The 25,114-nt window shown below is 39.1% G+C and overlaps 1 protein-coding gene and 2 long non-coding RNA genes across 5 annotated transcripts in view; 2 read left to right on the top strand and 1 right to left on the bottom strand.

The window, feature by feature from the left end:
• Window positions 1-1,489: 1,489 nt before the first annotated feature.
• LOC135771509 (claudin-3-like) lies at window positions 1,490-23,644 on the top strand. Its single transcript, XM_065281780.2, has 2 exons — window positions 1,490-2,451; window positions 22,378-23,644. The coding sequence occupies exons 1-2, from the start codon at window positions 1,971-1,973 to the stop codon at window positions 23,028-23,030; spliced, it is 1,134 nt and encodes a 377-aa protein (XP_065137852.1). The 5' UTR covers window positions 1,490-1,970; the 3' UTR covers window positions 23,031-23,644.
• On the top strand, window positions 12,785-14,300 carry LOC135770552 (uncharacterized). The gene is made up of 3 exons (XR_010542690.2): window positions 12,785-13,291; window positions 13,716-13,852; window positions 14,171-14,300. It is a non-coding gene; the product is annotated as an uncharacterized lncRNA (long non-coding RNA).
• Window positions 14,222-25,114, bottom strand: part of LOC135770551 (uncharacterized) — a 78,036-nt gene continuing 67,143 nt past the window's right edge. Inside the window, exons 1-5 of one of the 3 annotated variants that reach the window (XR_010542689.2) lie at window positions 15,489-15,742; window positions 14,878-14,971; window positions 14,650-14,779; window positions 14,467-14,567; window positions 14,222-14,356 (exon numbers count right to left, since the gene is read on the bottom strand). This is a non-coding gene — a long non-coding RNA (uncharacterized lncRNA). Of the gene's footprint in view, window positions 14,357-14,466; window positions 14,568-14,649; window positions 14,780-14,877; window positions 14,972-15,488; window positions 15,743-25,114 lie in introns of those variants that run through there. The other 2 variants (XR_012337228.1, XR_012337229.1) reach the window with 2 other exon arrangements.

Here is a 25,114-nt window from a genome sequence, read left to right as displayed (position 1 = left end):
AGCTGATAATGAGGTACGCTTGAGGTCAGCACCACGGACGTTGCAGTGGAAAATAATTTAAATAATCCCCTCCCAAAAAGTTTGCATCTGAAAGAGAAACTTCTAGAAATGCATACAGTATGCAATCAGATCAGTCGCAAAAATAACTAGACAACAGCTTTTCAGTGCTAATTATACACTGTGTGTCTTAAGTAAATCCCGACAGTCGTTATTTAACCCCAAAATTATGGTATGCGCTTACTGTAAGTAAATCTGGCCCTATGTGCTGATATTGTTTATGCATTTCCAATCCCCTTCAAATTGACATGAAATGAAAATACAGCCAATGAAAACACGTCAAGTTCGCAAAAACTCCCATATATTGCAAAAAAATGTATACGTTTTTCGTATTTATACGGTTTACGTATTTCGCAAAACTGCAATGAAATCAGTTTTTGCATTTTAAAGTCAACTCATGTATGTAAATCACATGATCCTTACTTGAAGATGACGCGGTATGTACTACAACCTCCCAAAACTACCCAGTCTCACAAGTTTTCGTGATATAGTCACGTATTTTATTTTCCTGTGATTATCATGTATTGGTTACTCAACAGTTTTTTCCTATTTTTAAACCATTGTCACTTTGGTTTAGGGTTAGATTTGGTGATTGCATTAGAATGTCACTTATATATTGGTTTATACAATTTTTTCTGATATTTTTTATATGTCGCCTGGCGTTAGGGTTAGAGTTGGGTTTGGGTAAGGATGTCATTTTATGTAAATCTAACCCTAAACCGAACCAACAATGGTAAGAAAATAAGAAAAAACAGTTGAGTAACCAATAAGTGATAATCACACAAAAACAGGAATTCGTTATACGATCACGAAAAAACACGGAAATTTGTGATAATATCACGAAAAAAGAATAAAAAAAAATACGTGACTATATAACGAAATTTCGTGAGACTGGGCTTCACCCCATACGTGTTTGCTCCCAAGTATAAGTGGCTTTCCTTGCCAATAATGTCATCATTGCAGATGTCGCATATCATTAGTAAGTGAAAACATTGTCATTTTACAAAAGTTTTAAATAGACATAAAGAAAATATTGCATTTTTGCGCAAATCTGTAATGGAAATGCAGCTACTGTTAGCTAATTCATCTACTGATGTTAACAAATACAACCTTATTGTAAAGTGTAAAGTGTTTTCAGCTAAATTTTGAGTTGCAAAAATAAATAAAAAATGCAACAAACAAGGCTGAAATGAAATCTTTTATGTTACACAACATGTCAGCACCCATTATGTGAATAGTGTAAAACTGTAATATATGCAGTTTAAATGATTACTTATTAAAAGAAAAATGATCTTTATTATGAAAAAACATTGATTTGCATATTAGGAAAAGACCTTTCTACATTCTTTAAATGGCCTACATGCTTCAAAGTAAATAAAAACTACAAGGTTAAAGCAAGGTCAATGGGCTGAACATACCAATGGTTGACTGCTTTGTGTGTGCGTGAGAGAGATTTGAACCGGTCTGAATGTTATGTGGACTTCTGATACCAGATAATGACACACTGACAGACATCACTGAGTCTATGTTGACTTTCAGTGAACTTTACCGTGGTCAATAAGCTTCATGAATCCCCACGTGACCATAAGTTATATGTGCATGTATGCGTCCATTTTAAGACCATGCCATTGGAAACTTGGGTTGTGGTCTTGTCAGTTATCCATTAACCGGTTCCGACTGGACACTGGTTATCTATCCACTATTTGGTCTCTCAGTGGGAAATACTGTGTGAAGAGAGCTAAATCATTAAACTGACCCATTTTTGTGCCAAGGTAAAATCCGACACAGTTTAACCAATCCGGAGGGACGTTTTCAAAGATGACTCCACCTTTCTCTTTGTTGGCCGTTATAAAGCACTGAATAACTTTTCTGAGAGCCTTCCTTTGGTGTACAGACTTATTACCGCACTCAGAATGCCAGCCGTAGGGTTAGAGATACTAGGACTAAGCCTAGCTATTTTAGGTTGGATCGTGGCCATCGTGTCCTGCGCTTTACCCATGTGGAAGGTCACCGCTTTCATCGGGGTGAACATTGTAACAGCGCAGACCATATGGGAGGGAATCTGGATGAACTGTGTGGTACAGAGCACCGGACAGATGCAATGTAAAATCCACGACTCCATGCTGGCCCTCAGCTCGGACCTGCAGGCGGCCCGGGCTCTGTGCATCGTCGCTATCGTGATGGGAGTGCTCGGACTTCTCTTCTCCATCGTGGGGGCGAAGTGCACTCAATGCGTGGAGGAGGAGCGAGTCAAAGCCAAAGTTATGATCACAGCTGGCGTCACCTTCATTTGCGCTGCCGTTTTGCTTTTGATCCCCGTGTGCTGGACGGCTCACAGTATCATCAGGGATTTCTACAGTCCTGTCATCCTCGAGCCTCAGAAAAGGGAGATAGGTGCATCTTTGTATTTGGGATGGGCGTCCACTGCCCTTATGCTCCTTGGAGGGGGTATTCTGTGCTGCAGCTGCCCCCCACAAGAGGTCAACAGCAGGTACGGTCCAGCCAGCCGAATGGTTTACTCTGCTGCGCGTTCTGCAGCACCCAACAGCTTTGACAAAAGAGACTACGTTTGAACAAACTCTGACTCTTTGGTGACTTTGTGTTGAGGGTGGGACGTGATGAGCGAAAAGACCCTCGATTCAAACCTTGCTGTGTGCCATTCAGATGTGATTTATGTTTAATAGTGTTTTCTAGTTTTGTTACAATTGCTTTTTAATATGTGTAATTCTCATATTTTCAACCACAGGTTTATTAATAAGCACATTTATACAATGCTGAATACCCTTGATCATCATTTTGATGCCAAATGAATGTGATAATTTAGCATTTAATTATTTTTAATCATTTAAAGTGCACATTCGTATTCATACCAGGTGTTTATACCATGAATCAGCAGACAAAAGATAGATGTGATGTCTTTATAACCAGGTAATTGAACAGTCCTATCATGTTTTTAAGAGGGGAATGTTTTTATGGACTGTATTTTTTCTTTTAGTGTGTTTGAATATTGCAATTTGTTATGGTTTACGTCAGGGGTCTCCAACCTTTTTGTGAACAAGGGCTACCACAATGGATAAAACAGGAGGACTACTTTTTTTAATATAGTCTACTGAAAACTTTTTTGTTTTACTTGTTAATTTTATTTAATTTTACTTGTTGATATGTTTTATCATTGTTTAAAATGTTAACATGCATAACAGAAGCCAAGCTAATATAAAAAATGTAATAAATAAATATTAAAATTGAGGCTATGAATACATCATTTTGGAGACCACTGATTTATGTGATTGATTTACTTTTGTTATTATATTATTAGGTCTGAAGTGTGTTAAATAGTTTACACATTTTTTTTATTTTAGTATAGAGTTGTCTTGTATTATGTTTTGGTTAAGGCTAATAGGCCTAAATGTAAATTTGAAGGCTGTTGTTTTTGTTCTTTTTTGTATGGACTTTGGCTGAGAAACAATAAACATTCGCTTTTTGTAAATGTCCTGTATGCTTCACATTCATAACATGCTGACTTTTACGGTGTAAATAATTTTTTTCAGGGCAGCAATTATAATTTATTTTCTAACATTTAATACGTTTCAGATAGGTCAAATATTTTGTTTTCTATTCTGCAATAAAATAGTTGAGTGTTTTCTTAACAAATTTTAAGAAAGTTAACATTTTGATTTAAAGTGAAAACTTAAAACAAAAAGCTGTGTAGCCTTATGGCATTGTGAAGCATTGTAAATCTATTTTATTGTATTGTACTGTAACTTAAAGTAACACTATGTAGTTTCCATGTAAAAATGACTTACAGCTCCCCCCTGTGGTTGAAAGCGCAACAGTGCCTGGTATCAGACACTCTTCTGCAGGCAGGGGGAGGGGCGGGGCTGTGTTTCCTACCCTCCACCGCCACTTTCAGAGTGTGCTTGTAGCAGCTAGGAGGCTGCTCAGTACAACAGTACAATTTGTTCAGTTAAAAGTTGTTCTATCACTGAAATAATTTTAGAGACATTATTTCAAGGTAAAAAAATGACATAGTGTTGCTTTAATGTAAAAGAGCACATTTACACTTGAGAGATGAATTAATTTATTTAAAATTTCTTAAAAAATATCCTGAATTTTTTAACAACATCAAGTTATACTGTAAAAAAAAATCAGCATTAAGTTAAAACAACTTGGCAAGTCAATTCAACCTACTATTTTAAGTTGTGACCTTTATAAAGTTGACATAACTTATTAAAACGATTTGTTTGACTTGATTTATCAAGTTAAAGTAACATAAAAATGCGTTGATTTGATATACGTCATTTTTTTTACAGTGAAGTTATCACTTTCTGTGGCATCTTCATTGAGTTGGGTATGAAACACAAAAATGACAAAGAGTCAACTGAAGAAGTCTTCAATGCCTCAATAATGAGGTGATGAGTTAAAGGCTCTGTCACTGAAGCTCTATCTGCTCTCTTGGGTCTATTCGCTCGCTACACAAACAATTTTGTCTTTGCCTGGGCTCTAATCCAACCGTCGAAACCTCCTCCAGACAATAGGCCTGTTTCATGAGTAAATATGAAGAGCAGATAAAACTTTATCAGCACTGAGTCATGGAATGTTCTCTCTTAAACCAGGAAGGAGAAGAAAACTAATCATTTATATTCAAGGGCGTAAGTTTGATTTTGACATTGGTGGGGACATATCCACACAAGTGTTTATCAACAGTAATACAATAGGTCTACTTTATTTATAATTTTTGTTTAATTTTAACTTTTTTGTAATGTAGGGCAAGTTAAAAACTGAAAAAAATCCTCCAGATCTGCTCCAGAAAAATATAACACATTATACTTGTATAAATACATATACACATGGCATTATTCACAGAATGTATCAGTGTGCACTATACATATACTGTTAAGAAGACCCAGACATACACATTTAAATTTGCAACTCATCCGCTTTATATGGGACAGTCATGTATTGGGAGTAAACACTGTCCCTGAATCAATATGTCACACAACTTGTCCCATATTTTGTGTATAAAACGGTTGATATAAGAAATGTTTTCGTCTTCACCACATGTAGCCTACATAATCATGGCATGATGCACATCACGTCTTGTTGACCGAGCTTTGGCGTTTCGTACTTCCAAATGCAGCTTACGTCAGACAGTGAGTAAAGACAAAGCCAATCATATACACACTGCCATGTTGTGTAGCTTTCAGTGCAATTCCCTGTAATAAAGAAACAAATAAACAATTAGTTGACAAACATAATTATTAACTGTTAAACCAACATCATCAATTTTAACAAATATTAATATCTCACATGTCATTATCTCCAAGCCCATAGTTGAATAGAAAACAGTATTGCCACTATTTGATTACATAATACTTTACGAACAAACGCTCTAATCATGTTACACAACTCTTCATCTGAGGAACCTGAAGATGAGGAGCTTCATCATGGACCTATCACTGTTACCTTGCTGATAACAAGTAATACGTTGGTTTATTTTCATCTTACAAATCTGTTGCTAACAGTAATATAGAAACGTGGTTGCAACAATAGTTTGTGCTCATTTAATTAAGAATATTTTTTCAAACCCCGTGAATAGACGGTTTCAGCAGTACCAACATAAACAAGCGGCTGTCGTGGTCCGCACGTAACTTCCGGTAAACTCCGCTAAGAATAAATAACAACAAAGTTCTTTAAACGTAGTTTATTTATATAACAAGCAAAAAAAACAACACATAGATTACCTAGGAAACCAAAACATTTGTTATTTTTGACGAGGCATTTGTTCAAGAGATCAGTTAAGCAACTAGTCAGAAAACGAAAAAACGAAACCGGAAGTAAAGTTCGGATCCAGACGTGTATCGCGTCAGCGCATCCGATGACACCGTCTATATTGTATGAGTAGGTCGCCTTGAGGTTTTACGCATGCGCAAAACCGCCGACATTTTAGAACAGGGGTCTTGTCATAACGCTGCTATCTTCACCTGTACTTCCAATTCATGGACAATGCCAGACTTCTGTGCTGCATATAGATGTTAGGCTTACTAGCACTATGCATTATATTTAGAAAAAGTAGATTTTCTTAAAGCAGACATATCATGCTTTTAAATCTGTCCTTTTTACATATAAATCATCTATTTGTGGTCTATGTAAAGCGAAACTGCAATACTTGGGTCAGAATTCCTCATTATTATAGCCCCACAGGCCCCCTTTCTACCCCTTTTCTGATGTGCATCTGAGAGCAACTCGTTTTGGTACTGTCTTTTTAACTGCACGTCATACCCTGCCCCCTCTCCAGGTTGCAGAGGTGACACTCGTTTAAACTCCACCCCGTTCGGCCATTTTTGTAGTTTTATAGCAGAGATACGATTATCTAGCTGCACAGAAACTTTTTATTTACTCGTTATTCACAAAATGTCAACAACGGAAGACTTGTCCATCCAGCCTTATATGTTCGCGCCAGAGTCGGAAACGGACTGAGAGGAAAATGAAGACGACGAACCTGCAGAACAACGTCTTCATATGGAGGTATCGCAATGGTGTGAGGCTGCAGCCTCCGGAGGTCGCATATCTAGGCTGCATACATCATCAAGACGGTCTTATTTCAGAATATTAACAATTATAAAGTTTACTATTATTCTTAGTTAATCGTAAGTTGTTGTAATATGCTCATGACTTGCAAATGTGATGCTCAGTTAACTTAAACCAGGCTTGATGCCCAAAAGCGATCTCCGCAGGCTGCAGCCTTCGGAGTGAGAAACAGCACTGCTAAACCATGACCACCGTGTACTTTACTTTTTTACTTTAAGTTATAAACTGCTTACCGAAGTGCTCTGCTCGTCGTCTCCAAAGAAAGAAGTAATTGACCCCTCAATCAGACGAAGTCTATCGGAAAATCCTTCTTTATACTGGCGGAGATTGGTGAAGTAGTTATCCTTAAAGTGCCTTAAAGTGACTCAATGCTAAATACATGTCTGTCCATTGGAACGAACGAAAAAAAAAAATAGCATTCATGACAATTTATGGTGATTTTATTGCCGTTACACCTTTGCCTACAGTGACGCTGATGGAGGGCATCCCTGTTTCAAGATGGTGGCTCTATCTGGACTTGAGGCAATTTTCTCTATCAGAAGAGTGTGCACATACTATACGTACGTGCTCTGTGTACATTATATGAGTAGGTAGCGCATGTGCCTACAGGAGATTGTAGTATGTAGCCCCGGAAATGCATCACATTTTGTTGCAATGCGCATGCGTTAAACGTCTGAATACACATATGAGTCAAAAAGTCATACTTTGCAAGGATGTGTGTTCGACCATGTGCGTACGTTAGCGTAGACATAAAGAAACATACAGTACTATACTTCAGGCTTTACACCACATGTTGTATCTTATTGTGCTAAATAAATCTATTGACTTAAATTGACTTGAATTTGACATGAAAAATTAATTTCAATAAATAAAAAATAATGTAATAATAATAATGTTCTGCTGTATGTAATGTATTTTTATTGTAAAATTTAATGGGCTTTATAATGGGATTTTTTGTATTTCCTCCTAAAATATATCTGTGCATGGCCTTGTGATTAACTCTATGATGTTGCTAGCCTTTTAGGTATTGGGGTGAGCACCGGCTCTGATGTGTTCTGTGAAGTGTGTCAGGATCTCTGCCAACAGAAAAGGAGGTTTATTAGGATGCCAAGAACTAAAGAAGAGGTCAAATCCATAATTAGAGGCTTCGAGGAGCAGTCAGAGTTTCATCCATGTGTACTGGGGCACTGGATTAAACATACTTTACATTCCAATCATAGTCTCCTCCGGCTTTCAGACAGAACACTACTTGATCATCAGCGCATGTTTCTGGATTTTGATGTTGGCCGGCCTGGTGAGTGATACGATTTTTTTCAAAACTACATGTAAAGATGGGTTTTCTTCTCTGACGGCATTCTGTAGAAGCATTGCCAAGGCTTGGCTCTTAGTGGATTAGTATGCTTGCACTCCCTAAGTGTGTGACATAAAAACTATCAATAACTTTCTGAATGAAATAAGTATGTTAAACAGAAAAAGCTTGGCAAAATCATGCATTACAGGATTTTTACACCCCAGCAGCATTACTAGGCCAGCTGTACTGCTGACCAAATCCCTGAAGCATTAGTTTTGCACATTAAAAAACACAAATTTTTTAAGTTTAATCAACTTGGTTCCTATTTTGTATCTTTTTTAGTGATGAATTACTGTAACTTTAAGTTAAAATGACAAATTCAACGTAATTTTATAAGTAACAGCAACTTAAAATTAAAAGTTGAAATGGCATGTAAAACCAAATTGATTGTACTTTAAAGCACTGTAAAAAAGCATTTAAATAGTTATGATCCTAGGTTTGATTCCCAGGGAACACAAATGCACTTAAATGAACAGAAGGAGATGACAGAGGTCATCTGTGACAGGACTTGGTGAGGTGAATGGTGACTGCACTACATATCGCTTTAGATAAAAAGCATACATTTAAATAAATGCATAAATGTTATTATGACATTTTAAACTACAGTGTTTTACCTTATCTATCTAGTCAAATAAACCAAAAAATAATAGCTGATACACCCTAGTATCACTACTAGACAGGGCCGGCTGGGGGGCCCACAAAAGTTGTTTTTGTATTTATACTTGTATTTATACCTGTATTTATACTAATTAAGGCATTGAGTCCGAAGCAACTACTTTGTGCCCAGAGACCTCGTTGCAGAGACCAACAGAAAAATTCCAGAAAAAAATCAGAAACCCCGAAGACAGACTAACCGTAGCCCCTAGCAACCTGCAGAACTCTCGCCAAAATTTCGATATAAATTGAGGACCTCTATCGGAGACCACGTCTGTCGGGAGGCCATGTAACCGGAATATGTGGTCTACAATAACGACCGCTGTCTCCTTGGCAGAAGGCAATTTGGGCAAGGGAATAAATGAGCCGCCTTCGAGAATCGGGGCTGAAACGAAGCAGCCTTTCAGTTTGGCAAATGCAGCCTGGGCTGCATCCGACCACCTGAACGCCGTACTAGGGGAGGTCAAGGCGGTCAGAGGTGCGGCTAGTTGGCTGAAATTGCGAATAAAACGCTGGTAAAGATTGGCGAACCCCAGAAATCTCTGCAGGGCATTGCGAGACTCTGGGGATGGCCAATCAACCACAGCCTTAACCTTCTCCAGATCCATACGGACACCCTCAGTCGAAATGATGTGCCCTAGAAAGGAAACAGACTGTGCATGAAATTCGCATTTCTCCGCCTTGACAAAAAGCCCATTCTCTAGCAACCTGAGAAGCACTCGTCGTACGTGTTGCACATGTTCCTGGAGAGACGTAGAAAAAAATCAGTATGTCATCCAGGTAGACATACAGAAACTGGTCGACCATGTCTCGCAACACGTCATTAACGAGTACTTGGAAAACTGCTGGCAAATTAGATAATCCGAAAGGCATCACGCAGTACTCAAAATGGCCTCTAGGGGTGTTAAAAACAGTTTTCCATTCATCCCCCTTCCTTATGCGGACCAAATTGTAAGCATTGCGTAAATCCAATTTTGTGAAGACGGAGGCTCCTTGCAACCTCTCGAAGGCTGAAACATTAACGGCAAATGATTAGTATTCTTTACCGTAATGTTATTCAACCCTTGGTAATCAATACAAGGACGCAAGGACCCATCCTTCTTACCAACAAAAAAGAACCCCGCCCCCGCTGGAGATGAGGAAGGGCGGATGAACCCCGTTGCCAGAGAATCAGAAATGTATTTCTCCATGGCCTCCATCTCAGGAACAGACAGAGAGTAAAGTTTGCCTTTAGGCGGAGACGTACCTGACAGTAACTCTATGGCACAGTCATAGGGACGGTGTGGAGGTAGAGAAGCGGCTCGGGACTTACTGAACACTCCCTTCAGGTCATTGTACATGGTAGCTTACGTGCAAAGTGATGGTCGATTAAATTCCCCTCGGCTCCCGAGTCCAGTAGTGCGTCACAGGTGAGATGTGTATTACGCCACCGCAGCTTCGCCAGGAGGAGGGTAGATGTTAAAGGGGTCTTTGCCGAAGAGATTCCGCCCGAAAGTAACCCCAGATTTACTCCCAGGGGGCGGCCTTTTACCGGACACCGATGGAGTAGGTGTCCGGCCTCCCCGCAATAAAGGCAAAGCCCCAGTGATCGACGACGAATCCTCTCCTCCCGGGAAAGCCGAGCTCGACCCACCTGCATGGGCTCCGGATCGGACAGGGAGGAACCGGCCGCAGTCTCTCTCGACGGGGGCGACCTCTCCGGAAAGGCGTGAGACAACACTTCATCGTCGTAAGCTGGAATAGTTCTCAATCGAATGTCACCTCGGATGGCGGCATCAATCAGACCATTAAGAGAGGCTGGGACCTCCCCATGTTGAAGTTCACGTTGAATGCGGCCGGTTAACCCATGCAGGAAAATATCCCACTGCGCCTCTTCATTCCACTACGTATCCGCGGCAAGCGTGCAAAAATCAATGGCATAATCAGAGACAGAACGGTTACCCTGTCGCAGATCGGCCAACTTCCTAGCTGCGTCTCTTCCTACCGCGGATCGGTCGAACACTTTCCTCATCATCGCGGAGAGAGCCTCGAAGTCTTGGGTACACGGATCGTGGTTATACCACACCGCTGTTCCCCAACGCGCCGCCTTTCCCATCAGCAGAGATAGCACGAATCCCACTTTGCTCTCCTCTGAAGTGTAGGTCTGGGGCTGGAGAAAGAAATGGAGAGAGCATTGTGATAGAAATGGTCTACAGCACTCTGGATCACCTGCATATTTCTCGGGCGTGGATAATTTCGGCTCCTGACGGGAAACGCTCGCTGGTGGTGTGGGAGGAACAGACGGTGTGGGTGGGGCAGTGGGTAGCGGCAGCTGTTGGATCGCCTGGGTGAGCTCGGACACTTTGTCTGTCATGTCCTTCATCGCCCGGCTCAGTTCCTCAATCCGATTATCCTGGGTGGTGAAACGGTGTATAGCTGCGGCGATAAACTCTTCGAACCGAGCCGGGGATCCTTTACCTGCTGCTTCCATGGTGGCCAGATGATTCTGTGATGACTGGAGGTGAAAATCAGGAAGCAAATGCAAGTTAAAGTGAACACAGTTTATTAATGAGATGACACAGATGATATGATGGTAGTTCAAGACAGACAAAGGCTGCGGTGACTGTTCCTGGTGCTCGTGGGTGAATTCAGAGTGTCGGATGAAACCGGATACACAAACAGGCAGAACTCCACGCGAAGACGAGACCACAGGAACACACAAAGACGACAAGACTGGTAAGACACGTAGCATAATCATCTGGCAGTGAGGGGAGAGAATGAGTGAGTATATATGCCGTCTGGGTAACTACCGCCAGCTGGAGTAAAGCAATCACGCACACCTGCACTCACTCAGATCGTTAGGGATCAGACACGCACACACACACTTCAGTCATACAGACAAACACAACACAGAAAGTCACGATGGACTTATCCTACCGTGACAAGTACGCTTATTAAAGAAAATCATAACAACCCTCGTTTCCTCTTTAGCACAGTGGCGAAACTGACTACAAACAAAGAACAAACAGAAACCAATAGTAAACTCCAATACAATAGTAACGACTTCATGAACTTTAGAAAAAGTAGTGGCAAGCCAGCTACGCACATTCATAGCGAATAATAATACATATGAAAAGTTCCAATCAGGATTCAGGCCCCACCATAGCAAAGAAACAGCCCTGCTTAGAGTTACAAATGACCTCCTATTAACACTCCGATCGTGGTGAAATCTCAATCCTTATATTACTAGACCTTAGTGCAGCCTTTGACACAATAGATCACAGAATCCTACTCAATAGACTAGAAAACTATGTTGGCATCAGTGGTCGGGCGTTAGCCTGGTTTAGATCGTATCTAACAAATCGATATCACTTTGTTTATGTAAATGAGGAAGAGTCCTATCACTCCCCCGTTAAATACGGCGTACATCAGGGATCAGTTCTAGGCCCTATCCTATTCTCGTTATATATGTTACCTCTAGGAGACATTATCAGGAAACAAAACATTAGTTTTCACTGCTATGCGGATGATACCCAGCTTTACATCTCGTCACATCCTAGCGAAACCCACCAGTTTTCTAAGCTAACAGACTGCATTAGTGATATTAGGGACTGGGTGGCACATAACTTTCTTATGCTAAACTCCAATGAGACTGAGATACTTATTATTGAACCAAATCGCTCCAAACATAATATGTCAGATTACAAGTTGCCCATAGATGGCTGCACGGTGGTGCCATCTTCCACGGTTAAGAATTTAGGCGTAATGTTTGACAGCAATCTATCTTTCGAAAGTCATATCTCCAACGTCTGCCGCACAGCATTCTTCCATCTTAGAAATATCTCAAAAATACGCCATATGCTGTCTGCATTAGATGCAGAAAAGCTTATCCATGCTTTTATGACCTCTAGAATAGACTATTGTAACTCGTTACTCGGGGGATGCCATGCAAATCAGGTAAACAAGCTACAGCTGGTTCAAAACGCCGCCGCTAGAGTACTTACTCTATCTAAAAAGTATGACCACATTAGTCCAATTCTGGCATCTCTACACTGGCTACCAGTTAAATATCGCATACAATTTAAAATATTACTAATCACCTACAAAGCCTTAAATGGCCTAGCGCCCTCGTATATTAAAGAGCACCAATTATGCTAATAAATTGGCACGTTAGCACGTTATTGCAATATCCCATAGTACATACATGTTATTAAAACTTGAACTAATGCATTGTGAGTCTTATAAATTGCTTACATACCTCACCGATTTCCCACTGTCTGGAAAACGCTCGGTTTAGTTCCTGTCTCCGCCTCCCAAAATGTCTAGTGTAATCGGATTGGTCAGATGACTACTCAACTGTTATTGGTCAGCTGGGTTCGGCGTGTGTTTGAAAGGTTACGCCCCTGACTAAGCGTGGGTTGACACAGATTCTGACTGAGAGTCACAGCCTCAGAGGCAACGTAAACAAGCGCTATATTTCTCTATAAACGATGGTGTCTGTACTGCCTTACCACTTCGAGCTCGATCCAGAGAGTTCAGAAGGCCGTTACGATATAAACGATCTCCGTCAATGAATGCGATTGGATTTAACTTTTTTAGGTGTCCTTAGCTCTGCCAGAATGCTAAACGAAGACGAAAATGTGTTGCAAAGACATCCAAAAGGTAATTATAACGTACTACATAACTATATGGAAACACCAAATGTAGCACATAGAAAGTATTTGTTGAAATGATTATAAAACGATTTCACTTGGTAATTTCTACATTATTTTACTCTAGTAAAATTTATTATAAGACTGCTTACATACTGTATTACTGTGCAAACTATATGGAAACACCAAATGTAGCACATATAAAGTATTTGTTGAAATGATTATAAAACGATTTCACTTGGTAATTTCTACATTATTTTACTATAGTAAACTTAATTATAAAATACTGCTTACATACTATTTTACTGTGCAAACTATATGGAAACACCAAATGTAGCACAAAGAAAGTATTAATTGAAATTAATGTTAGTTCTACATTATTTTACTATGGTAAACTTTATTATGTAAGACTGTGCTATGTTTTTACTTACTAGGTTTTAAGGAGATTGCAACAGGTTCCAGGGCCTCTTACCTGCGTGATTCATCATCCAGGTTTTGCACAAATTGTCTAAATCCCTACACACAGAACATTTATTGTACCGACTATAAGCCTTTGAGGTGCAGGACTAGAGTAAGTTTTATTACATTTTTAAACCAATAACACTAAAGTATTATTATAGTAACAAAGTACCCAAAAGAACAAAAGATGTAACTTTAAAGAAAATATAGTAGTCAGTCAAAAGTTTATTTATTACAAATATATATTTAAATTTTAAACAATATACAAATAAACATACTTTAGTAACCATATTGTGCTCTTCTTTCAAAAATTGTTCAATTCATTTCTTACAGCTATCTATTCAGATAAATGGCATATCAAAGCTTTGTCAGCTGGTGCTATCTAAGATGACACTTTAGGGTTATCATCCTGTCGTGTGTTGTTCTCCAGATACGCTTGGAGCTTCCTGATCGGAATGTTGGCTTCCGACGACCCCTGCACTGAAGATGGCATGCAATCACGTCCTCCTTTGAAGGTTTCTCAAACTGTGATGCCAGGTCCATTGGAATCGGGGTTTCCTTCAGCTTATCTTCAAATACCTCAGCAAACACAAGCCTGATCACATCCTCCACATAACTGTAGAAATATTGCGGTCAATAAATCTTTTGTTTTGATCATTTATTTCCCTGCTTCATACATTAAGTTTTTAATTATGAATGTATTTGAAATAAAACATTACTGCTTACGGTATGTCATTTGTGTGTTTTGGGAACATAGGCTTGTACTTTCCCTCTCCTGCTTTTGTTACGGCTTGGTGACATTGTAATGGATGGCTGCAAGGTACAACCTGTAAAAATATAAGCAAGCATAAATTTATTGTAAAAGTAAATACTACTTTATTTAACACAGTTACTAAAATACTTAAATACCTGCATAGCATTCCAATAAATGAGAAAATCAAATTTTTTTGCTGCAAATCTGAAATCTCAGGCTACGGACGGCAAAGGCATCCACTGATGGTGATGGAAACATTGTGAAACGATGCTACTGTCTGGGTTCCTATGATTATGCAGAGAAAAAAAACTTTGTCATCATCAGTTATACATTTAAGACTGGTAGTGGTTTCACTAGCTAAATACATCATTTGTGTTACACACCTTTGCTCCTCATATGCCAGTCTGACTCCTTGTACTGTGTGTTATGATGTTGCATGTTTGCATACAGTGTAGAAGGATGTGTACAGCTGCGAATCTAGGATATAGACAAATAAAACAAACATGTATTCAGTCAAAAAGACATATTATAACAATAGAGTACAACGACTATAACTCGTTAGACTATTCATTAAAACGTAAATGTATTACATGTTACATGGCCCAACATTAGCAACACACATTACGTGTTTACTTTGTTTCAAAATCTAAGAAAGCTTCAAGTAAAAACAACAGTAAAATACATATAACTTTAAACAAATCATGTGTACTTAGAGTTTCTTGAGTTTGATCATGAGAACAAATTTTACCGGTAACAGTTTAGCTGGTAACTTAGCAAGTTTGTAAACATGTCTTAACCAACATCGATAAAAAAAACGATAGTCTGCATAATTCAACATACACGTGTGTAAATATGGTACGTTGTTTATGAAATACAGTATTACAACACAACACAGTTCGCTTGCAAGCTTAGCTCTACACGCACATTATGTTAATCTCCGGTTACCGGTTACGTAATGTACAGTAAAAGGCAAATAATAAACGTGAATACTTACAGCCTGTGATCCAGAAGTGCACAGTAATCCAACTTTCAGAAGGAGACGTCCAGCTTCGGTTCATGAGAAGCAGTTATTGTGAAAACTCCGTGAACAACTTCTGACTGGATTTTTCCGGAACCGTATTAAACATGATGTCCTCTGTGGAAGTCCATAAAGTGCTATTTTGCCCTAGCATCTAAAGAGACAGCGTCTACTCGAGAGATTTAATCGCTTAAACAATGAAACAATGAGTTTGCAAACAGGGTCAAAGCAGGGACTCCCAACCTCCGCCATTTTAGCTCTCCTCTGACTCGTCGCTCCCCACCCTCGTCTTTGAGGGCGTACCCAAGCAAAGCAGAGAGGGCTGAACTATGATAATGTTGGTCTTATCTACGTCACTAATCCCAGGAAGTAAACTGTTGCCTACAATCCGAGTGTTTTTTGTAGTCCTCGAACGTTAGAGACGATAACTCGCGTCATCGTTTTCTTTGAGGTATGTACTTTTTGAATATCGTTAGCATGTACTAATACACACTTACACACAAAATGATGTTTAAAAACGTGTATCCCATAATAGGTGCTCTTTAAAGAACTACTATCAGAATACAATCCACCACGTAAACTGCGATCACAAAATTCTGGTTACTTAAAGGACAAGATCGGTATTTTACACTTAAAGCCCTGTTTTCAGATTATTTATGATGAAATAGAACGGTTTTGACTGAAATTTGGACATATGCGGCTGCCCCGAGAATTTTCTGGTGTTTGTGTTTCACCTCTCACCTTTACAATGGGTTTAATGGTGCACTGGAAAAATCCTTCCTAAAATGCATTAAACTTTCGTTTACAAAGACGTGAAACTCACTGAGTGGTCAGGGGTGTTCACTGATATGCTCACACAAAAATCGCTGCAAAATACGCATTCCAACAGGTTTTATCGTAGTTTTTGCCAACTTCATTGACTAGTATTAGATGTCCTGTGAGGTACGGTATTACTCCGCGCCGGGAACTTTGTTTCTATTCTTGCAATTGGCAAAGGCAGATTAGCGCCACCACCTGGGCTGGAGTGTCTATTATTCAAGCTCTAAGCGGAAGAATATACGGGGTGAGTCGTTTGGAAAAATAGGTCCACAAGTTAACAACGAATGCTAAAACAGCTGTTGGAAAGCATCTTTTGCAGCGATTTTGGGTAGCACTGTTGCCTCACAGCAAGAAGGTTCCCGGTTCAAGCCCCGGCTAGGGCAGGTGGCCTTTCTGTGTGGAGTTTCTGCATGTTCTCCCTGTGTCAGCATGGGTTTACTCCGGTTTCTTCCCACAGGCCAAAAACAAGGTGGTTTACTCACTTCGGTACGCAGTTGCTTCACCACTGCCCATTCGTTCGTCAAGAAAATATCCGTCACTTTACCCTCAAGGAAGTCCTAGTTGTAAATTTCTTCAATCCACACTCCACCAACCTCAACGGCTGTGATCTCCTCATGACTCCTCTGGCCTCGAAGTGGCTTCTGTCAACATAAGCACAGCACGACACTGCAAGCTTTAAGTGTACACACACAATGAAGACAAAGACTCACCCACGGCACTACATACACACTTCCTGGTCCTGTTCACAACTGGAGTTCCGCTGTTAATGGTCTTCGACGTCCGCTACGGTAAGTACTCTCCCAAAATCTCTAACTCCACAAAGGCATATCGTGGCGGTACATCCACATCATAACAGCGACTGTCTTCCACTTACTCAGCCCAGTGACTCGCTTTTAGCGATGCTTTCTACACCCAGTTAATCCAACCTCCGTTTCCTCTGTTTACCGGTTCCGCCAGACCTACGTGGCAACAACAATACAGCACTACCGCAGCACCACAACAACTCTCGCTACAGCAACCAACGACTCAGGTAGAGAAAAGCGCTTTTTCCGTGGTGCTCCTTTAACAACAGCCACCGCTCCTTCCTTTCGCCTCCTTCGGCCCCGCACTCTTTCTGCTCACTCCTAAAGCGATCCCCGGATCAACGGAGCCAGACTCTTAAGAAGGAGCATGTGGTTTGGTCCGTCCTTGGCGTAAAGGAACTCACCCCGAAATCAACTGCCTCTTCTTGTGTTGCTGCAGGTATTTATACCTCCCATCTTCATTACCTCTTCCAATCACGCATTGCCAACATTAATCCTTCTCACCTGCTGCTTATCAGAACCGATTGTGTTGCTGTTTGTAAAATGAGGTCCGGGCGGAAACCATCTTCAGGCGGAACCAATCTCCGCCGCTTTTGCTTCCGCCCTACAATAGTCACCCTTAGTGATGCACCGAAATGAAAATTCTTGTCCGAAACCGAAAAAAGGAAACCAAGGCCGAAAAACCGAAACCGAAAAACAGAAATAAATTATTATGCCAATTATTAGTACAATTGCTTTTATGGCCATCACTGTTTACTAACTTTACTAGGGGTGCGTGACGGATAAAAAAACTGTTCGGATCACATTACAGTTTTTGAGGCAGAGATCAGATTATTTTTCGGATCAGCAAAAAGAAGGTGGGAAAAATCTAATAAACAATAAAGAAATTGCAAACATTTATAAAAGAGAACAAAGTTGTACATTAATAAGGTCTGAAATTAGCATTAGGTACAGAAATCAAATTAAATGAATCATAACACAATCAATTAAATATATAATTATTTTTTAGAGCTATTTGTCTCTTTGTCATGGGTTGTTTGATTAACATTAATGACAAAGACTTAAGTAGGTTAATCTGACTGTAATCTATACATACACTTAAGACATAAACAAATGTTTTTATTAGAAAAAGAATACTGTGGAGAGAATTTTGTTTATATGTGCCCTGTCAATAACAGCGAGATTTTATGTTTGCTTGTTTTTTGCACTGTAAAAAATGCATCATAATGTAACATGACATAACATATTTGAAATTGTTTAACTTAATTTTTAAAGTTAAAGGAACAGTATGTAGGATTGTGGCCAAAACTGGTACTGCAATCACAAAACTTGTGGCTAAAACTGGTACTGCAATAACACATCTGGTGGCCAATACACAACATGACAACATTAACATCAGTTGAGGGCTGCAATGTATGGGACAGGACAGGATCATAGATACATGAGATGACTGACAAAATCAGAAATAGCCTACACGCACCACAACAAAAACATAACACTGGTGACAGCGCACCATAACATATAAAAAACACTGCTGGTGACAGCACACTATAACATTTTGTTACTCATTGCTATGACTACACACACATACACCTAGGTCTAAATACATATAAAAGATGCTCACTTACATTATAGGCTATAGCGTTACATTATAACCACATTATAATTTGTGAAGGCATTTTCCGGGCTTCAGTTCTGGATGGCATGACAGCAGCTCTAAACTTCAGACAAAACACAGCTCAATCATTACATACGCAGGACCGATCCATACCGTTCAAAATCATTTGTTTACTTACTGCTGCACTTTGTGCTTTGCTTTGTGTGTCTGGTGTAGTGTTTGGGTATTTAAAGCATTATCGTTTCTTGTTTGTGCTAAGAAACAAAAAGATACAAACCAGCCGATTTCAAACGTGCACAGAAACTCTGGGCTGTGATTGGTTGGCCTCTATCGCTAGCGGTGATTTCATTGGGCGATGGCTTGTTCGACTTCATGCGCCGCAAGTAACCGGGTTACGTCAAACTACCGCGAGAATGATTCGCGAAACCATACGGAGGAGTTTGCTTTTAAATCGCTCTCGCGGAACTTTGACGTCATCCGGCTGCCTATTGAAAACCAGTGAGAAAGCCTGGGAACAGCGGATAGCAACGAATATGTGATAGGGCCCGCCGACTGTCAATCAAATTCTTCCAGTCGGGCGGGCCCCTGATTGGTCCGGGCCCGTAAGCAACGCTTACCCTGCTTACCGATAGTTACGCCCCTGAGACCACTGTTGTCAGTGATATAAGTATTTGAAATGAAAATGATTTCCTAATGTCTAGTGACATATCAGGGCCATTTTATGATTAATTGATATACATTTCTTACATACTGTTTCTTTAAAGTAACATAAAAATATATCTTGACTAGAAAAAATTACAGGATTTTTTTACAGTGTGCCATCTTTTTTTACATGCTTCCTCTTAGAGACATCATCAGGAAACATGAAATTCATTTTTATTATGCTGATTATATCCAGTTTTAACTTTCCTCTGAACTTGGTGTCACCTACCAGTTAACAGACTGTATTCATGATTGAATAAAATAATAGACAGTTAGTAATTTCTACGGAAGCCGAGAGAGGACATGCACTATTATTATTTTTGCTTGCTTGTTTTCTGGTGATCATGACTTAATTTCTCGTGATCTCGAGATAACAAAAGTTGTTTTCTCGTGACCACGACTTAATTTTCTCATGATCTCGAGAAAACGATCTCGTTATCCTGCCATGATAATCCAAATGTCATAATGTAATTTCCTGTTCATAATATTTAGTCTATTTTGAAGTGGACTGCTAATGTATATGAGGTGGGGTATTCGCCGTTACCACACTAATGTGTAGATAGACTTAATATATTAATAAAGTTGGACATTCATGTTCGTGAATTTAGGGACCATCTCTAAAGTAATACTGTACACGTTTCTATCTTCAATAGTATTTAACAGTTTATTTAAATAAATATCAACAATCTAAAAAGTGTGCATTATAGCTGACAACAACATAAACACGTTGGTTTTGTGACTGTTTGTTGACTTTCAGTCATTCCATTTAAATGCTGTTAAAAGTAGAAACGTGTATTGAGTAACTTAAAGACGGTCCCTAAATTCACCACTGTAAAATTGTAATTGACAAATCTATTTCAGCTTGAGCGAATCTCTGATCCAAGTAAAATCTCATTTGTTCATCCATGCTAATTTAGCAAAATATGTTTTTTCTGTTTACGAACAAAACAACACGTTCTATCGAGTACACGTAAGCTTTAATCACATCTCAAGAATGCAACTTTTGTTATGTCGTGATCACGAGAAAACAAGCAGCTAAAAATAATAATAGTGCATGGCCTCTCTCGGCTTCCGTAAATTTCTGAATTCTGACAGCGGTTATAATTATTAGATTGCATATTTCTAGGTAAAATAGAAAACCCATCTTTCGATGTTTACACCGTCATGTGTTTTTCCACATCTAAAACATGGGTAATGTCAGGAAGCAATCCATCAAATTTTCATGTATTGCACACCATTCATCCAACTATATTCCAAAGTGATGGCACAGGCTGTCTGTTTCAAACACAGATGCGCTTCTTCAAGCATTTATTGTCTCAAGAAAAGATAATGTATGGATGAGTAGGTTTCCCGCAAGGCTACTGGAGCATGATTCTTTCACCACTTCATGGGTTCCCCAAGAACAATAAGACTGACAGACCCTACTCCTGTCTGGCCTGAAGCTCCACCTCAGGGTTCTTTTTTTATCTAATGTATTATGTTACCTTCCTTCTTAGGATCAGTGAATGTTTGCACCTTTTGTAATACTTAATGTATGTCTCTGAGACTGTTTACACTTGATATTAAGATGGATTTTGGGATGGGTGTAAAAAGTTTTAATTTCGTTCACTTTTGACCACATTCAGAGGTAGTCGAAAACGCATTCGACCGGATTGCTTTTGTGGTGTCGCTTATGTGGTTGAATGTGTTCGAGCAGCCACAAAACACAGATTACTGTCTGCCTGTTGGACATGAACCCACAGTTTTAAGCGCTGTTTTTAAGCTATCGTTGATAAAACTAAAGCAGCTGCTGTCCGCATGTTTCATTTTTGTTTCAGTTTGCGAGTGTCTGAAAGTTGCGAGCTTATTTCATCAATTGTTCTAAAATATCAGCGAAAGCTCTTACGTATACAGTACATGTACAAAACTCTGTGCAGCATGTTTACTAACAACACAATATTCAATAATATAAGTGTGTGTCAATTTAAACCAAATTTTATCCTACATACAAGTTAGTGGAAGTGCAATTTGGCCTCTACAATTCCCCTGACCTACATGTCATTTTTGTCTTTTTTCAGTAAAAATCTGCCAATGGGGTAACCAAAAAAATTAATCTTGAAATTTTTTCTTAAATACTAAATTCAAGAAAAATTGCCAGATATTTTGCTTGTTTTATGCAAAAAAAATCACTGAAATGTGATATTTTTGGTCTAAAAACTAGACTTATTTTCTTGGGTTTTTTTTGCTCATCAAGAAAAAGCATCTTCATTTAAGAATTCTAAGATATTTTTACTGAAAACAAGACAAAAATACTAATACAATTGTTTCTTGAAAATCATTTTTTGCAGTGTAACTGGGTTATGTTTGTGAATTCAGTTGCTATTATGTGTTTTGGGCTGTATGTAAATATCTGTTTAACAGCTTATTTTTATATCCCTAATTTGTTATAATTACTAATATTTAGCAAATTCTACAAAAGGACATGTAAGCTTCTAAACAAATGACCCCAGGTGTATGTCATATATATTTTTTTAATAATATTTGTGCTTGATTTTGCAAATAATTATAAATTAAATTGAACTGATTTAGATATATTCATCTTGATGGTAGTGGTATCCGTGAATAATGCAAATGCAAATTTAAACACCTACTTATAAAGAGCTTATTTAATGTGATGCAATATTTAAACACTGCCAGGCTCCTAGAGATGGTAAAATAAAATAAACTGTGATACATTCGATATACACTTCAAACATTAAGTTGTTTGGTGATTAAGCCCTGCCTCTTTGTGACGTCACACTCCTCCTCCTCTTTACCTGAAGTGAGTTATAAAGGACACTTGTTTGATCACAGATGCGCTCCGTTTGCTCTCAGGCATTGGCTTATCTTGCAGGTGCAGACCACTTATTTCACACACAGCTCTGGCACGGATCCTTAAAGAAAGAAGTCATGTCTTTAGGCCTGGAGCTCATCGGTATTGTCCTGTGTGTGCTGGGCTGGCTGCTGGCCATCGTGGCTTGCACTCTCCCCATGTGGAGGGTCACAGCCTTCATCGGCTCCAACATCGTGACCGCTCAGATCATCTGGGACGGTTTGTGGATGTCCTGCGTGGTTCAGAGTACCGGACAGATGCAGTGTAAAGTCTACGACTCCATGCTGGCCCTTTCCCAGGACCTCCAGGCAGCCCGAGCCCTGACCGTGATCTCCATCCTCCTCACCGTCCTGGCTGTATTGGTGTCCATCGGAGGAGCAAAGTGCACCAATTGCATTGAGGATGAGTCGTCCAAAGCTAAAGTCATGATCTTAGGAGGGGTTCTTTTTATCGTGGCTGGGCTGATGCAGCTGATTCCCGTTTCCTGGTCTGCCAACAGCATCATCAGGGACTTTTACAACCCTTTGCTCTCTGATGCTCAGAGACGGGAACTCGGAGCGGCGCTTTACATCGGTTGGGCAGCCTCTGCGCTCTTGATCATGGGAGGCTCGTTGCTCTGCTGTTCCTGCCCTCCACAGGAGAAAAAATACAACCCGCCTAGAATGCCGTACCCTGCGTCTCGCTCCACACCCGGTGCTGGGTATGACAGAAGAGACTATGTATAAAACGAACACAGAAGAGATTATTGTTGAAATGCTCAATGCGGAGGCATAATTTTTCAGAGAAATAAAAATATGCCACTCAGACTCCTCGAGGGAACATGTCTGAGGAAGTTCATTGTATTTATGTTGGTCTCTATGTAAGTATGTTCGTGGGGGACATTCTGAAATTACCGTTTACTGAGTGTGTTATACTCAAATGAGAAGAAGTAGGAATGTTACTTTTGCTATTAACATAAAAGTGTATAGAGCTGATCATTCGTGCAAGAAGTTAATATGAACTGAATGATAGAATAAAGGTAAAATGCTAACCAGCCACATGATCTAATTTCTAAATAAATTAATATTTTACATTTTAACAAAAAAATGTATGTTATCTAAAATGATTGTTTACTGACCATTGTTCTATATGCATGTAGCTGATTTAAACTTATGATAGAAACCTTAATGTTATCAATGTTTTCAATTGTTATGATCCTCATGTCTCCTAAACTTGATTGAATTGTTCGCTTTTTATTTTTATGTTGCGCATCTCTTTACAATTTACTTTGTATGCATTGCAACTGTTTAATATTGTGATTTGTGTTGATACTTATTTATGCCGCATTCTCATTAAAGGACTACCTATCAAGTTTTTAATATGCAAATGCATTGTTACTTTAAAATATTTTTGGTCTCATGTTTTTGAATGAAAATAAATAATTAAAATCTTGTTGCTTGGCTAATTTAAGTGAGTATAATGTCACACACAAGGTCCATTGTGACAGTATTGTGGGAGGAGGGATGGAGCAGATGGGAGTCTGAGCTCTTGTGAGTGCTGAAGCAGAAAGGACGTAAGGATCTGTATATTTTTGCTATGGTGCAGATCAGGAACATAGAGGTGTTATGCATAACAATATATTATTGGATCTGCTAATTATGTATTGTGAAGATGCTTAAAATGATCCCCGTAAATGTTGCTTTGTTGTGGGATTGAGTTGTACAGTGTACTGGATGACATCATGATGATCGTGGATGACTGGCATTTACGCTTAAGAACACCTGATACTGAAGTCATGGGGCTGTGTTACCTCCAGATACGCGCCTGTAATCACCTGCAGATCACCTAACAGGGATAGGTGGCAAATGATGGCATGTACAAGACTGAATAGAAAGACAACAGAGTGGAAAAATAATGTTGTCAGGGGTTTAATACTTATTCAACCAGTGCATGGGCTCTAAAGAAAACAGAAAACTGGCATGCAAAAGAAGAAACTGCCAGAATCTATGCAGTATTCATTTATTCTTCTGTGCGATTTGACACACAATAAATGATTTAAATTACTTGATAGGGAAGCAATTTTGCTTCTCTTCTAACCACGTTTAACAGCTGCAATTTGAAATAATGAACAGGATCTCATATGGATGATGACACATGCATCAGAGTATCACTTTACAGGGAATCTCACCTGTTTCTATAAACACAGCGCTACTAAACCAGTGGTTTAAATTACCTTCCCATAAAAAAATGTAATCATGTAATTCAAGTGTATATATAGTGTATTTCCAATTAATTAATTTTCCAAATAATTTCAAGAATATGTTTTAAGTTCAATATATGTGTCCTCATTTAAGGCTTATCATTACACCTAAACATGTTTACCTGTATGCTCACTGGGACAAAAAAAAAACTCCTTTAAAAAAGTAATTTATGTAGTTGGAAAAATCCAGTCTTAGTTGTGCAGACAAGTTTATATCTGTCTATAGAGCATAAATAGTGTCAATGTAAGTAATGCATTGTTAAGATATATAGGGATGGTTTCCCGGACAGGAAAGACATTTGAGATGTCTCAACTAAAAACAACTTGCACTAACATATCTTAAAATATATCATTTTAATGTTATATATAATTTTATTGTTTTTTCACATGATGCACACCTGTATTGTTTTTTGTAAGGTATGTTTGTAAAAACTACTTAAATGAAATAATCAAGTACAGTTACATGGCTGCAGGAGGTGCAATGATATTACGTACTGCTATTGAAAGATACTAGAGAGACTATTTTCGGCTGTTGCGTAATATCATTGCGCCAGTCATGTTACATCAGCA

The sequence above is a fragment of the Paramisgurnus dabryanus genome, chromosome 8 (assembly GCF_030506205.2).
Source record: "Paramisgurnus dabryanus chromosome 8, PD_genome_1.1, whole genome shotgun sequence".
Taxonomy (NCBI): domain Eukaryota; kingdom Metazoa; phylum Chordata; class Actinopteri; order Cypriniformes; family Cobitidae; genus Paramisgurnus; species Paramisgurnus dabryanus.
This window is presented reverse-complemented; position numbering and strand designations above follow the sequence as displayed.